Genomic DNA, 13,342 nt, shown 5'->3' on the forward strand with positions numbered 1-13,342 from the left:
GTGGCACCTTAGAGACTAACAAATTTATTTGGGCACAAGCTTTCGTGGGCTGTGACCCACTTCATCAGATGCATGGAGTGGAAAATACAGTAGGTAGGTATAAATATACAGCACATGAAAAGATGGGAGCAACTCCCATCTTTTCATGTGCTGTATATTTATACCTACCTACTGTATTTTCCACTCCATGCATCTGATGAAGTGGGTCATAGTCCACGAAAGCTTGTCAAATAAATTTGTTAGTCTCTAAGGTGCCACAAGGACTCCTCGTTGTTTTTGCTGATACAGGCTAACACAGCGACCCCTCTGAAACCTGAATTAAAATTGTATGTTTATAATCAAAGCACAAAATGTTCTGACAAGAGTTAACCATAGTGTGTAAAATTGTGTTGTGATGATGCAGCTGATCCAGCAACTGAGAGTAAAGAAGACCAGTGGATGGGTGTAACTGTCCAAAGTCAGGGGCCAGGAGGAAAAGTGGTGGTAAGTCTATAGGACTAGAATATTTATTAGTATTTGTTTAGGCTGCATGTTTTAAAGTTGTCCGCACTTCTGTACCTTTACAGAACTCTTTCTAGGTTTTGTTGCTATTAGATTCCTAAACATAAGGAATTAAAATTTTCCCTAGAAGAATGAGGCACTGCAGATAATCTGAAACTTCTGTTGATGAGAAGGACAAGCTTTTGAGCTCCACAGAAGAAGAGCTCTGTGGAGCTCAAAAGCTTGTCCCCTTTTCAACAATAGAATTTGTTCCAATAAAATATATTACCTCACCTATCTCGGCTCTCCCTTACCTCCAAAACTGTTAGTTAGTAATGCTGCTGGATGCAGTATTAACTTGCATGGAGGGAGGGGCAAATTCACCATGTCATCAGCAGGGAACCAGTGACAGCCTGGCTTCTCCCAGAAATGGCAGCATGGTTTGTGCAGAAGCAAGCATGCCCTCTGCCCTCCAGCCTATGTGAAATATTGAGTATGTGCATTTTAGTGCTGTGATCTGCAAGGTTTCCAATAACTTTACATGCAGCCGATGTGGTGGTGGTGGTTTTTCTTCCTGCCAGCATGCAGACGTTACAAGAGGATGTGACTCAACTTCTGAGTCTCTGTTGTCACTGTTCTTCCAGACATAAGTACCTGGTTTGTATGCTATTGCTGCTAGGGGAGCATGTAGCTTATAGAGAATGGCCTTCTCATTATTTGGCTTTAATGATTTGCAGGAAAAAAATACAGAAGGCATAAAACATTTTGCTTATCTACTGTATCTCTGTTTTTCTTGCAGACATGTGCACATCGCTATGAGAAAAGGCAATATGTAAACACAGTTCAGGAAACTCGTGATATCATTGGAAGGTGCTACCTGCTGAGTCAGGATCTCACTATTAAGGATCCTAAGGATGATGAGTCTGCTATGGATGGTGGAGAATGGAGTTTTTGTGATGGCCGACTGAGGGGCCATGAGAAATTTGGTTCATGTCAGCAAGGTGTAGCTGCTACTTTTACTAGAGACTACCATTATGTTGTATTTGGTGCACCAGGAACTTATAACTGGAAAGGTATTACCCTCTCTTTTCCCCACTCCTAGATTTTTCAGGATTTACCCCGGTTTTGTAAATGCTAAATTATTAGCTCCATGTTACTGTCAAAAATGTCAGATTAAAAACTTGTAAGGCAGAGGTCCCCAATCTATGGGCGCGCCCTCCTTACGGGGGCACAGAGGAACGTTTGGGAGGGTGCGGCAGGGGCCCGGTCCAGCCCCCATGAGGGGTGGGGAGGGAGAGCCACCCAGCCCTGCTCCTGGCCCCGGCTGCCTGCTTGGGGATCCACTTCTGGCCGCGGCTGCTGGCCCTGCGTCCACGGTCCCAGCTGCTGGCCTTGACCCCTGGCCAAGGCTCTGCTCCTATCCCCCGCCTCCAGCTATGGCTCCAGCTTTAGCCCCCTTATCCCGCCTGCGTTCCTCCCCTCCTGGAGTTGTGGCCCCGCTCTGGGCCCCAGCTGGGGGGGGGGGGGGGAGAAGGGGAAGGGGACCCTTTGAGGTAAAAAATTTGGGGATCACTGTTGTAAGGGGAAGGCTTTAAAAAATTGGAATAGCTAATGGGTGGATTACATAAGTTTACATGCTGTTGTAGGAAACTCCTACTTCACTGGTCTTAATTTTCTTGCAGGATTCAGTGCTTGTGTCAAAGGGTGGAACTGTCACACTGAGTGTGTATATACATATTTTTAGCATTATTTGGCAAACATCTCATTTTTCTGCATTTGAGCAATTATTCAGACAAATGTCTGCACTAAAACTTTTATCCTAATTGATCCTGCAATGTGCTCATTCTTTTGTGTTTGTGACATCAGTCATCTTCTGTGGAAACTGCGGGTACCTTTTCAATATGTTTAAAACTTGCAGCTGTGAGTCTCAGAGCCTGGGTCTTCAGACGCAGGGTGGTGGGGCTCGTGCTATCATGCTAAAAACAGCAGGGCAGAAGTGTAGGCACAGCCTGGAGTTTGGGCTCCAAAGCCTAGGGAGGTGGGTGAGTTTTGGAGTCCAAGCTCCAGCTCGAGCCACAATGTCTGGCCTGGCTCGTAAGCCTGTGTCTGTAGTCTGTCTCTGAGACTCACTGCTGCAGGTTTTTAAAACTCAGTGTAGACATACCCTAATATATCACACGTTCAGTATGGCAGGATCATGGGAAGATGATTGCACACAGAGCAAATATTTAAACATTCAAGGGCAAATCCTTATGTTTTTACTCCAGTAAAACTCCATTGACTTTAATGGGTGAGTAATGCCTGAGTAAAAACTAAAGACTGTGGCAACTGGCACATATCACCTAGCAAATGTTGCAAAACTCAGAAAAACAATGGATAGATTTGTATCCTTTGGTTTATGTTGAGAAATTTTCAAATGCCTGGCCTGTTTGTTTTTTTAAGAGATTTCTTTTTGCACATCATTACACCAATAGCTGCAAAATACTTCCCTCCCCCTCCTTTAGAATGCCTGTTTGATCTTTGACTCCTGTTATACAGTGTTCTTTCATACACCTGTGTCTGGCACACGAACCATGCAAAATATTTGAGTTATGCTCTGGCACAAGGTATACTTTTTGTGAAGACTTAATTTTCCAAATATCTGTTTCTGTCAAGAAAATTTGAACAAGCTGAAGGAGCATATTGAGTTAAGAGATTGCTTTATGTTAATTGCAGAGAACTGCTATGGCAGTACATCAGTTTTATGAATATGCTCTCATATCCCGGAAAAACATGTCTGTACTTGACAAATTGTTAAATAAGCCTGACTAAAGAGAAGCACCCATTTTGATTAGGTAGAGATGTGAGATCTAGCTCTTTTTCCCTTAAAAAAAAGGATGTTGCCTAATTTATATTATTGGCTGCATTTAGTGATAATTTGATAGTAAAATTACTATCAGTATTTTGAAATCTTATGGATCTAGAAGCTTTGTCTATAATGCCTTTGTTGAAAGGGTGAAATGATATGTTGAGTGAAGAGGGTTGATGATCAGTGTATTCAATGTTTTGTTGACAATTTTAATAATGTATACCATATTTCCCAGATCATTGCCTGGCATCATAAACTTGCTGCATCATGACACCCATATGCATACAATACCATGAGATTTTAAAACATAACTTCAGGCTATGTGCTATTCTTCCTCCCAATTCAAACAATGATCACAAGGACAATATTGCTAATGTCAATCAGGAACCATATATCTATTATTTTTCTCTCTTGTCATTCATCCATTTTTATTTTACCATTTCATTCCTTCAGGGGTGGTTCGTGCAGAGCAAAAGAATCAAACATTTTATGCTGTGGATATCTTTGATGATGGGCCTTATGAAGTTGGTAGTGAGAGTCGCCGAGCTGAGAATCTAGTTCCTGTGCCAGCTAACAGTTATTTAGGTAGGATTAAGCACAGATGGTAAAACTCTTCAGTCGTTTTGAACACTCGCTATCCAAAGGTGTGCAATACCATAAAATACAAGCAGAAATCAATTATTTTATGCCCCTGTAAAATGCAACCATATTTGGTCATTCACATCCTCCTCTACATATGCGGGCTAAGTATAAAATGATACTCCATTGAGGTACCTATAAGAGCTACAAATGTAACGAGACATTTAAGAGCTGTGATGAGGACCTGCAAATTCTCATTATGTGCTTATAGTCACTCTCTAACAGTAAGTACTGTCTGTGGATTCATACTCCTAGATCATGTGGCCACCAGCAAGTAGAATTGGGAGCTGTAGTAAAGCCTGAGTTTCTGAGAATAACTGTTAAGTCGGCATTGTGTGTGTGCTGAGAGCATAAACATTGCACCGAACTACCAGTCCCTTAACTCCTAAGGCTTCTTTGCACAGCTGATGGCTGTCCTAAATAACTCAAATACAACATGGTAATTACAGATACGTTTTTAAAAGCTTTTAATCATTAGCATGGATTGACACTAATAAAAATGTAGTGTGATTTTCATGATGAAAAGCAAAAGAAAACCGTCCTGCTTAATGCAAACAGTGAAGAAGAAAGGCCAAATGAGAGGTGCCATTACAAACCAGAAAGAATAAAGGCTGAATGGGATCTTTGAAAAATTGAGTAGTGTCAAGAGAAAGAAGCGTCTTTCTGCTCCAAATGCTGATTTGTGTGACACTTCTACACCAGTACTCTTTACGTTTGCAATGGGTTTAAGCACATGCTAGTAAAATAGAGCCAGAAGAGCTGGTGATGGAAAGAGAGAGGGATTAATTCTTAGCATCAGGTCTGGGAGAGAGCATTGCCAAGGAGAGAGCCATCTTAGAGTGAAGAAATGAAAGTGAGAATGAGACTTGTTATAAGAAGAAATAGAACATCCGTTGCAGTTAAACAGGAATCAGATCAAGAATCTGTAGGTGCTGGGGACCATAAATAGTGATGGTAGAGAGATGAATTCATAGCATTTCTAAAGATCTAAGTGGTCCATTTGGATTGAGGCAGGAATGCCAGGGCTACGGATGTTATGGAGGAGCTTTCATGCTGAACAGAATAAGACTGCAATAAGCAGGACAATAGTATTTTTGTCTTCCTGTTCATCAGCATTAAATTTTCAAAACAAGTCTAATGTTGCATTTATATCCCAGAGGCTTTGTCACTCTAAAAAGCTCCTTTGCTTGATTTGACATGTCTTTGGAATCAAATTAACTTCCTCTTTCATTGGTAAGTAGTGCAGTGCCAGCCTGGCATTAATTGGCAGTTGCTGTGCCCTAGGTTATACGTGATGTGCAGTTATTTTTACTGCTTAACTACCGTATCTATCTTCTTTGATCTCTTCCTCCCATATATGTTCACAGGTCTTCTGTTTTTGACAAGTGTGTCTGATACTGATCCTGATCAGTTTGTATACAAAACATTGCCTCCCAATGTAAGAGTGGACAAATCCACTGGTGTGATGATGAATAGCTACCTAGGTTTGTTACCTGAGGTGACAATATATATGGTCTTGGTCATACTTTTGTGTGTGTGTGTGTGTATCCAGACTTTGACATAATCGTTATTTATTTATTTTATTCCCCCCCCCCCCCCCCCACATTTAAATGCATTCAAGTAAAAGCATGTAACAGCAGGGATTCAGATGATGGATAGCTTATAAAGTAAGGGGCTTTGGAGAGGACTTGATCTGTAATGTAACACTCAAAATATACTGTAGCCTTCTTACCAAACTTATCTGAAACTCTGTCTTATTTTTGTAATTGAGAATCGGAACGGCAGTGGTGAAGGATTCCAAGAAAAGGAGATTAGGCGGGCTTGATATTTACTTCTCTTCTAATCTAGATTTTTCCTCACAATTTGTCTGACTTTTGATACTTGGATTTATACCACAAATTCATGCACTATCCCAATATATGTATGCAGTAATCCTGTTCAAAATATGTAAAATAATAATTAATTCAATGTATTAACTTTAGAATTTAAACTGAAGATTTAGGATTGCATGCTTTTTAAAATGTCCTTTATAGACATAATTAGCATGTTACTGCTGATTTCACCACTACTGTATACAGCAGATTCTCAAATACTGTCTAACATTAACATAAAATACTGTGCTTGTACAATGCTTTGCATGTTTTTATAACAGAAAATAACATTTGTATGAAATTCATAAGTGTTCATTCTGTGTTAGAGGCTAAGTACTTAAGCTGTATTAAAGTGGTTAGATTTATTAAATTGGTTTTAAGTTAATACATTTTAAAAAAAATATCCACCATAACCATGTGTAGCATCTGTAAAATGTACAGATGATTGGTGTGTTTGTGTGCATTTACACACACATTATAGACACACACAAAACCACATCCATCGAGTATCAGATTTGTTCGACCAATTATTGTACATTTTACAGATGCTACACATGGGTGTGGTGGAGATATAGAGAGAAGTCTGTAATATTAAAAACTTAGGGTCTTTTCTTTCTGCAGACATTATATGGATATATGCTTCATATCATTCTATAGTCACACTTGTGTACTGTTTCATTTATAAGGTGTTTATTGTTATAGCAGATTTAAAAATAAATGAAATTGGTAGCATGTAGTGGATATATTTTGGATATATTTGCTAAACTTTGGTTGCAGTAGTGCTACCAGGCACCACTTTAATATAGTGCATATATATTATTTTCAGATCTAACAATAAAAAACTCTAGCTATTGGTTTTTGTTTTCTTTTGTTCTAGGTTTCTCTTTGGACACTGGTAAAGGTATCGTTTCCCAAGAAGAGACAACTTTTGTATCAGGTGCACCAAGAGCCAATCACAGTGGAGCTGTAGTTCTGCTGAAAAAAGATCTCCAAATTCCCAGAACACTCTCGCTTGTGCATATATTTGAAGGAGAAGGGCTGGCCTCTTCTTTTGGCTATGATGTTGCAGTAGTGGACCTCAACAATGATGGGTAAGGCTCTTGTTAAGCTCATGTTATTAAATCCTAGTTTTGTATTGCTGCAGTGCATTGTATGTATAGTGTACCTAACAATGATTTGCAAATGGAGGAAAATGTGGAAGAATGGAGTTGTGTGTCCCTTCCCCTCCCTAACTTTAGGATGTATAGGGAAGGTTTCCAGTTTGCTTGATTTTCACATTAGCAATATAGAGCATACTAACTCTGGGCTTCCTTTTCAGAGAAGTACACTAGGTGCTGTCTCTGAATTTATTTGAAAGGATGTGACTATTGAATAGTTTTAGACTTCTTCTTTTCTACTCATTGTTAGAGCAATACAGCTAGATGAAAAGTTGACTGAAACTTGAATGGGTAATATGTTTTTTTGTTTTGTTTTTTTTTTTTTAAAGGCAGAAAAAAAATCACATTCAAGCAAAAATCCTCGTAGGTATTCTTTATACAGCACAGAAAAGAGGGGAAAAGCCACAAACACAGTTTGTTTCTTTAATAAAAATTGCCAGGTTAATTTTTCACTATTGAACCAATTTAATGTGCTTCCTAGTGACCTTTGCTCAGCCTCTTTGTCTGACCAATTTACTTACATTATATTCAGCCTGCAGTCTTTAACTTGCCAGGAATTTTCACTTATTTCTCAGAATTCTTTTAAAATGTCTGTACTTTGTTTCATTTAAAGTTGGCAAGATATTGTTGTTGGAGCCCCACAGTATTTTGACCGATATGGAGAAATTGGGGGTGCTGTGTACATCTACATTAACCAACAAGGCAAATGGGAAGGGGTAAAGCCAATTCGCCTCAATGGAACCACTGATTCTATGTTTGGTATTGCAGTTGAAAATATTGGTGATATTAATCAGGATGGATTCCCAGGTGAGAAAATTGACCTTTTGAAGATGAATGTCCACCCCCCCCCCTTTCTAAAACTAGATTCAGAGCATCTTATTTTATCATGAATGTAACCATTCATCAGGATAACATTTATCTAAATCTCCTAATTTCTTTTGAACAGATATTGCCGTGGGGGCACCATATGATGATTTTGGCAAGGTGTTCATATATCACGGATCCAAGAATGGAATAAATACAAAGCCAGCACAGGTAATTAAACACCCTTTACCACCTATGCTCAGCCTTGCAGAGCATTATAAGCGTAAGAAGTTTTGTTCCACAAAAATATATTACACTGGGCAACCTCCACAATAGGCATTGCTCTGTGCACCTTCTGCAGGCCCAGATCCTCGGCTACAGCAAAGCTCAAGAAGGTGTCTGTGCAAAAGTGGCTTTTAGCTCCTTTATCCTTCCCCCAGTCCTGGAGTGGCTGTGTGTTAAAGTAGCCTGAGGATTCCCAGGAGGACATTGTGGCACACACCAGTCACCAGGGCACAGGGAAGCCCAGCCATATCCTGTATGCTGGCAGCAGGGAGGGGTGATGGTAGAGGATATATCATGGTGCTACAGTGATGGGAAGCAGCATAAAACCCTAAGATGGACATCTAAGCTACCCAATGATCCCACTACACTGGTACAATCTTCCTGGCTGGCAACAGTGGCTTTAGGGTTAATTTGCATTCCACAGAGTGGCCATATTGCAGTGCATGCTTTGTGCCAATCTGGCCTATAATATTTAAGGGACAAATTCAGACTTTCCTTGCATCTGCTAGACCTAAGGTCTGGAACAGGAGCAAGTGCCACCTGAAAGAAGCACTTCCAAAGTGCCATGCCTCTGAAGAAAAGTGCAAGTCATCTGCTGCTTTTCCATGACTGAGAACACAAGTTCAAAAAGGAAGAGTGCAAGTGAGCATATTATATTCACCAGCTAGTTACATTTTTCTCATGCTGGATTCCCCAAATGGTGGAAACCCTATGCACAAAAGAACAGAGCAAAGGAACATGTGGATTTGTATGCCCCACTTCTTCAGATTTTTGGAGTATAAAGCAATGATAATTACTTAAATGTCTTATTCCCAACAATCTGTTTTGTTTTTAGATTCTTGATGGCAAAAAATCCAGTGTTCTATATTTTGGTTATTCTATTACTGGAAATATGGATCTTGATAGAAACTCCTACCCTGATATTGCTGTTGGGTCACTTTCAGATTCTGTCTCTGTTTACAGGTGTGTACTGTATTGGTTTTCTAACAAACTGCTTTGAAGAGATGAATGTTCTGTTTTAGGTTTGTAATGCATTTTTTTTCCTCCAGAGGTTGAAAACTGTGCTGGGGAAGAATGCACACATATCAGTCTGGTCTCTTTTGAGTATATCTACACTGTACACTAAGCCCAGGTTCTGACTCAGATTTGAGTCCAAACCACTCTTCCATCCACACACAAATCAGTTTGACTTGGATCAGCAAGCACTCAAGGCCTGGTATGGGGGGTGGGTCAGAGCCCAAGTCCTGCTGGGACTGAGATCTAAGCTCTGTCATTTTACAGTGTGGATGCTGCTTAAGCCACACACCTGGGTGAGAGGTTGGTGTAGAGCAGTATAGACACATTAGCTTATTAGCATGGCTGGAGACCCAGATCCAGCAACTGTAAACAGAGGTTTACAATGTAGTGTGAATGCTCAAGTACGGACTTGGAAACACTGAGTCCACAAGCCTGAGTCCCACAGACCTGGGCTTAGTGTTCAGTGTAGACATACCCTTCTACAAAACTGGCTGAAAGATGACTTAACATCCCTGATGTTTAGCTTTTGTTATGCGTTTCTCAAGAAAACATAGCAATATTTAAGAGAACTGTAGATTATGAACTGTTGGAATGATGCATACAAGGTGGGATAATTATAGTGGATATTTGGCTAATCCTGTGTGCATGCATGCCCAGCGTGACCAAGTAAGACCTTAACACTGAGGAATCTGCATTTCTGCTGTGTGTGAGCGGTGGAAGGGAGGGGCTGAATTCAGAAAGTCCATGTTGGCAGCTCTTAAACCTGTGACATGTAGAGATCTGCTCCATGGGGCTCCCTTCACACGAGTGTGCAAGGAGATATTGTGTGAGCGACAGGGTCAGTGGATCTGCTATTGCAGACCTATCTGTCATCCCTTGATTGGGGCAGGGACCACATTTTACTCTGTACCATGCTGAGCATAATGTGGGACCCCCATGCTGACTAGGTGCTACCATAGGTAGCCCTATGGTAGCACCATAGGTGCTACCATAATACAAATAATAATAATCTTCCTCCATGCTCTCTTGTAGATGTAGGGTGTACTGAAGCCCTCTGGTTACATTAGTGGCCACAGAACAGCTTGGGGATGAGGAATCCGACCCCTTGCTGACCTCCTAAGCCTACAGTCTAGTTACTCAGGCTTTGCACTGGGGATACAATTTGGTTGCAGAAAGATCTAATTTTGCCATTTAACGTATGATGACATGAATTACGGAACAACTAAAATAAGCAGGAAGGGGAAACACAGGCAGGGCTTTGAGGTCTGAGTCAAGTTTGAGGTCTCAGTCCTTATCTTCAAGGCACTCATGGTCAAGGCTCAGGATATCTAAAAGATTGCCCCGGGTTGAAGATTGTGTTTGACAACTCTGCTCCTCGGGCACATGGAGCTTTCTACCATAAGGGTAAAACTTGTCTGTTCAGGGGACAGAGCTTTCTTGGGGTCGGTCTGAGACTGGAACAAACTCCCACAGGACCTAAGGACCATCCCATCATTGACTGTGCCTTCTCTAATATAAGCATAGCCGCATGCACGTAATAAAGTCCCTAAAAATACCAAGAAAAGTACAAAAACAAAACACACTTGACTGCACCCACAATTCTCCCCCTTGGCAGAGGATGAGAGCAAAACCCATGTGTGACGGACATTAGTCATGTCACACAACACTTGGTTTCTCTCAATACTATGCTGATGAGGGCAATCTAAGTACTTCTATAAACAGGAGGTGAGGACACGAAGCTGGTGTGGTGTAAAAGGGGTGAGTCAGTGAAAGAATTCCACTGAAATAAGCAAGGCTGCATTCAGCTTGTAAATATTCAAAAATGTACCTACTAGCTCTGTTCTGCTACAATGAATGGCAAAACGGAGTCACTTCAGTGGGAGCAGGGTTAGCCATTCTCTTCATCTGTATGAATAAGTCTGTTTTTAAAAAGAAAAGAAATGCACTCCTCTCATGTTTAAAACATTAAATAAAATAAAGCTGCTAATGCAGCAGTATGCCAGCAATCCTACATGCATGAAAGTCAGGAAGTGAAAAATTAGGTTTGTCTCAGCAGCCATAATTCAGCCATCCACACTGCACATTAAAGTTGACATATATGTTAATCTAAATTACTTCTGCTACTCACTGTATACACAAAGGGGCTGAATTACAATTGCTGTGGGAACCATCACATTGAATTTCCTGACTTTTTGTGCATGTAAAATGACAATCATAACATTGCATTAACATAGTGGTTTAAAAAACATTAATACAAGTCACTTGACCTTCGTGGGTTTTCAGGATTGTTCAGCTTCTCTACAAAATGCTGAAGAAGAGCTCTATTTTAAGCTCCAGAGCTTCTTTCTCTCTCACCAGCAAAAGTTGGTCCAATAAAAGATATTACCTCACCCACCTTGTCTCTCTTCAAAATGCTGTAAGTTTTATTTCTAACCTTTCTGAAACTCAAAACATTTCTTTGAATAGAATTGAGATGTAGGGAATCTTCACAGCAAATCAATGCAAGTATAGTAGTCTGCTGCTTCTGTTAAACTCAGAGTAACATATAATTGATTTTACTAATTGTAACTTCCCCCCTTTTTTCCCCTCTCCTCACACCTGTCCATCCCTGTCCTCTTTCTCCCCCCCACCAAAAAAAAAAAAAAAAAGATCTCGGCCTGTTATAAGCATTAAGAAAACCATCACGATATCTCCTGACAAAATTGACCTGAACAGAAAGACCTGTTTTGAACCCAGTGGAATCTGGTAGGATATTTATTTTGTTGTAAGCTTTGGCATATTGAGTGCTTCATGTTTTCAGTGTGATGGGGTTGGGCATGCGGACCCACTGAGCTGAAGGGAGACATATGCAGTGTGATCGATAGATGTGAAACATATTCTGATCTTGTCCAATAACTGGCTTTGCTTCTGAAAAGTAAGAACAGGAGAATGGGTTTCATTGGTTGCCATCTATGTGCATTTATTCCCTGTCCTGTAACTTTTATAATTTAAAGCCTGTAACTCTTAAAGCTTTATCCAGACTGGAAAAGCTATTAGTTGTATGGCAGATATCTTAACCAAGATCCCAAAAGGCAAAGGTTAGGTAAATACGGGATAGGAGTAGTAGACTTCTTCAAGATGACATCATGTTGGGCAATAATAAAATTTGATGATACTCTTCCTTAGAAATTTACATTTTAAAACGTTTTTAATATAACTTCAGTGCAAGAATGAAGTGGTTGGTGGGTCACATATATGTGTATTGGTCTCGTGGTGTCCCCATGTGATCTATCACTATCTGTTTAATTCAACATACATGCATATTTTAGAGAGCCTGGGATGGCTTTTAATCACTGGCACTAAATGGAAGTTTAAAGACCAAAAATAAGTAACTTTTCAATGAACATTGACATTTTGTAACAAACTAAAAGTGCAAACTACAAGAAGAAAAGGAACAGACCCTTTAATCTGAGTAATACAAAGAAGGGCTTGATTCTTCTATACTTCCTCTTAATGAAATATTGAGGCTGCAGGACCACTTTAAGAGGGTAGAAGGCATGGGGTGCACTGGTGGTAACTTGTGAGTTACATCCACAGTGAAGTATCACACGGGTGTTTTATATTTGAAAAGCTGAAACTGGAAATACCTTCCCATGTATCAGAAAGTAAATCAGAAACTGATCTAGTTTTATAGAATAACATCTTGATAAACATAATTTGGTGCTATTATCTCCTCATGCACTGGCTTTTTATAAGGTGTTCTTCAAATAGTGACAGTCACAAGAACCAATTATCTACTTTAGATATTTAATAGCTAGAACTTGCCAAGTGGAAGGAGACTTCCATAGTAAAGACCCATTAGCAGACATTAAATAAATAAAAAATAAAATATTTTACATTCTGCTGCGGCACCGGTGTAAAAGACTACACTGGATGCAGCCAATAAAGAATCAAGCCCATTAATGTTAAACAGTCAGACTAAGTATTTCCTACCCAGTCTCTGGCTCAGGTTTCAGTCTCCTGTAGTATCATAATCCAATTAGTTCTTCAGGAGATCCTCCAGCAAATACAGGAAAGACAAGATTTTTATTTATTTAAATGGGAAAAACAATTTGCTTTTGTAAAAACTTCCTGAAGCCATTTTTTTTTTTTTTAATTTAAAGTATCTGAAAGAGTAAAAAAGAGAAGCACTTTTTCTTCTGGCTCTGTAATTTACCATTCACTGAGAAGCAAAATACCAGTTCTGTTAATTCATATGATAT

The 13,342-nt window shown here is 39.9% G+C and overlaps 1 protein-coding gene across 6 annotated transcripts in view; it reads left to right on the plus strand.

Annotated features, from left to right (window-relative positions):
- Positions 1–13,342, plus strand: part of ITGA6 (integrin subunit alpha 6) — a 62,961-nt gene that overhangs the window by 25,391 nt on the left and 24,228 nt on the right. For 2 of the 6 annotated variants that reach the window (XM_074967591.1, XM_074967592.1), the window contains exons 3-11: positions 404–483; positions 1,280–1,553; positions 3,782–3,913; positions 5,335–5,451; positions 6,716–6,929; positions 7,609–7,802; positions 7,942–8,030; positions 8,920–9,047; positions 11,751–11,846. In XM_074967591.1, coding sequence (XP_074823692.1) covers positions 404–483; positions 1,280–1,553; positions 3,782–3,913; positions 5,335–5,451; positions 6,716–6,929; positions 7,609–7,802; positions 7,942–8,030; positions 8,920–9,047; positions 11,751–11,846 — 1,324 coding nt within the window. The remainder of the gene's footprint in view (positions 1–403; positions 484–1,279; positions 1,554–3,781; positions 3,914–5,334; positions 5,452–6,715; positions 6,930–7,608; positions 7,803–7,941; positions 8,031–8,919; positions 9,048–11,750; positions 11,847–13,342) is intronic. The other 4 variants (XM_074967594.1, XM_074967596.1, XM_074967595.1 and 1 more) reach the window with 2 other exon arrangements.

Source organism: Natator depressus, chromosome 11 (assembly GCF_965152275.1).
Source record: "Natator depressus isolate rNatDep1 chromosome 11, rNatDep2.hap1, whole genome shotgun sequence".
Taxonomy (NCBI): Eukaryota; Metazoa; Chordata; order Testudines; family Cheloniidae; genus Natator; species Natator depressus.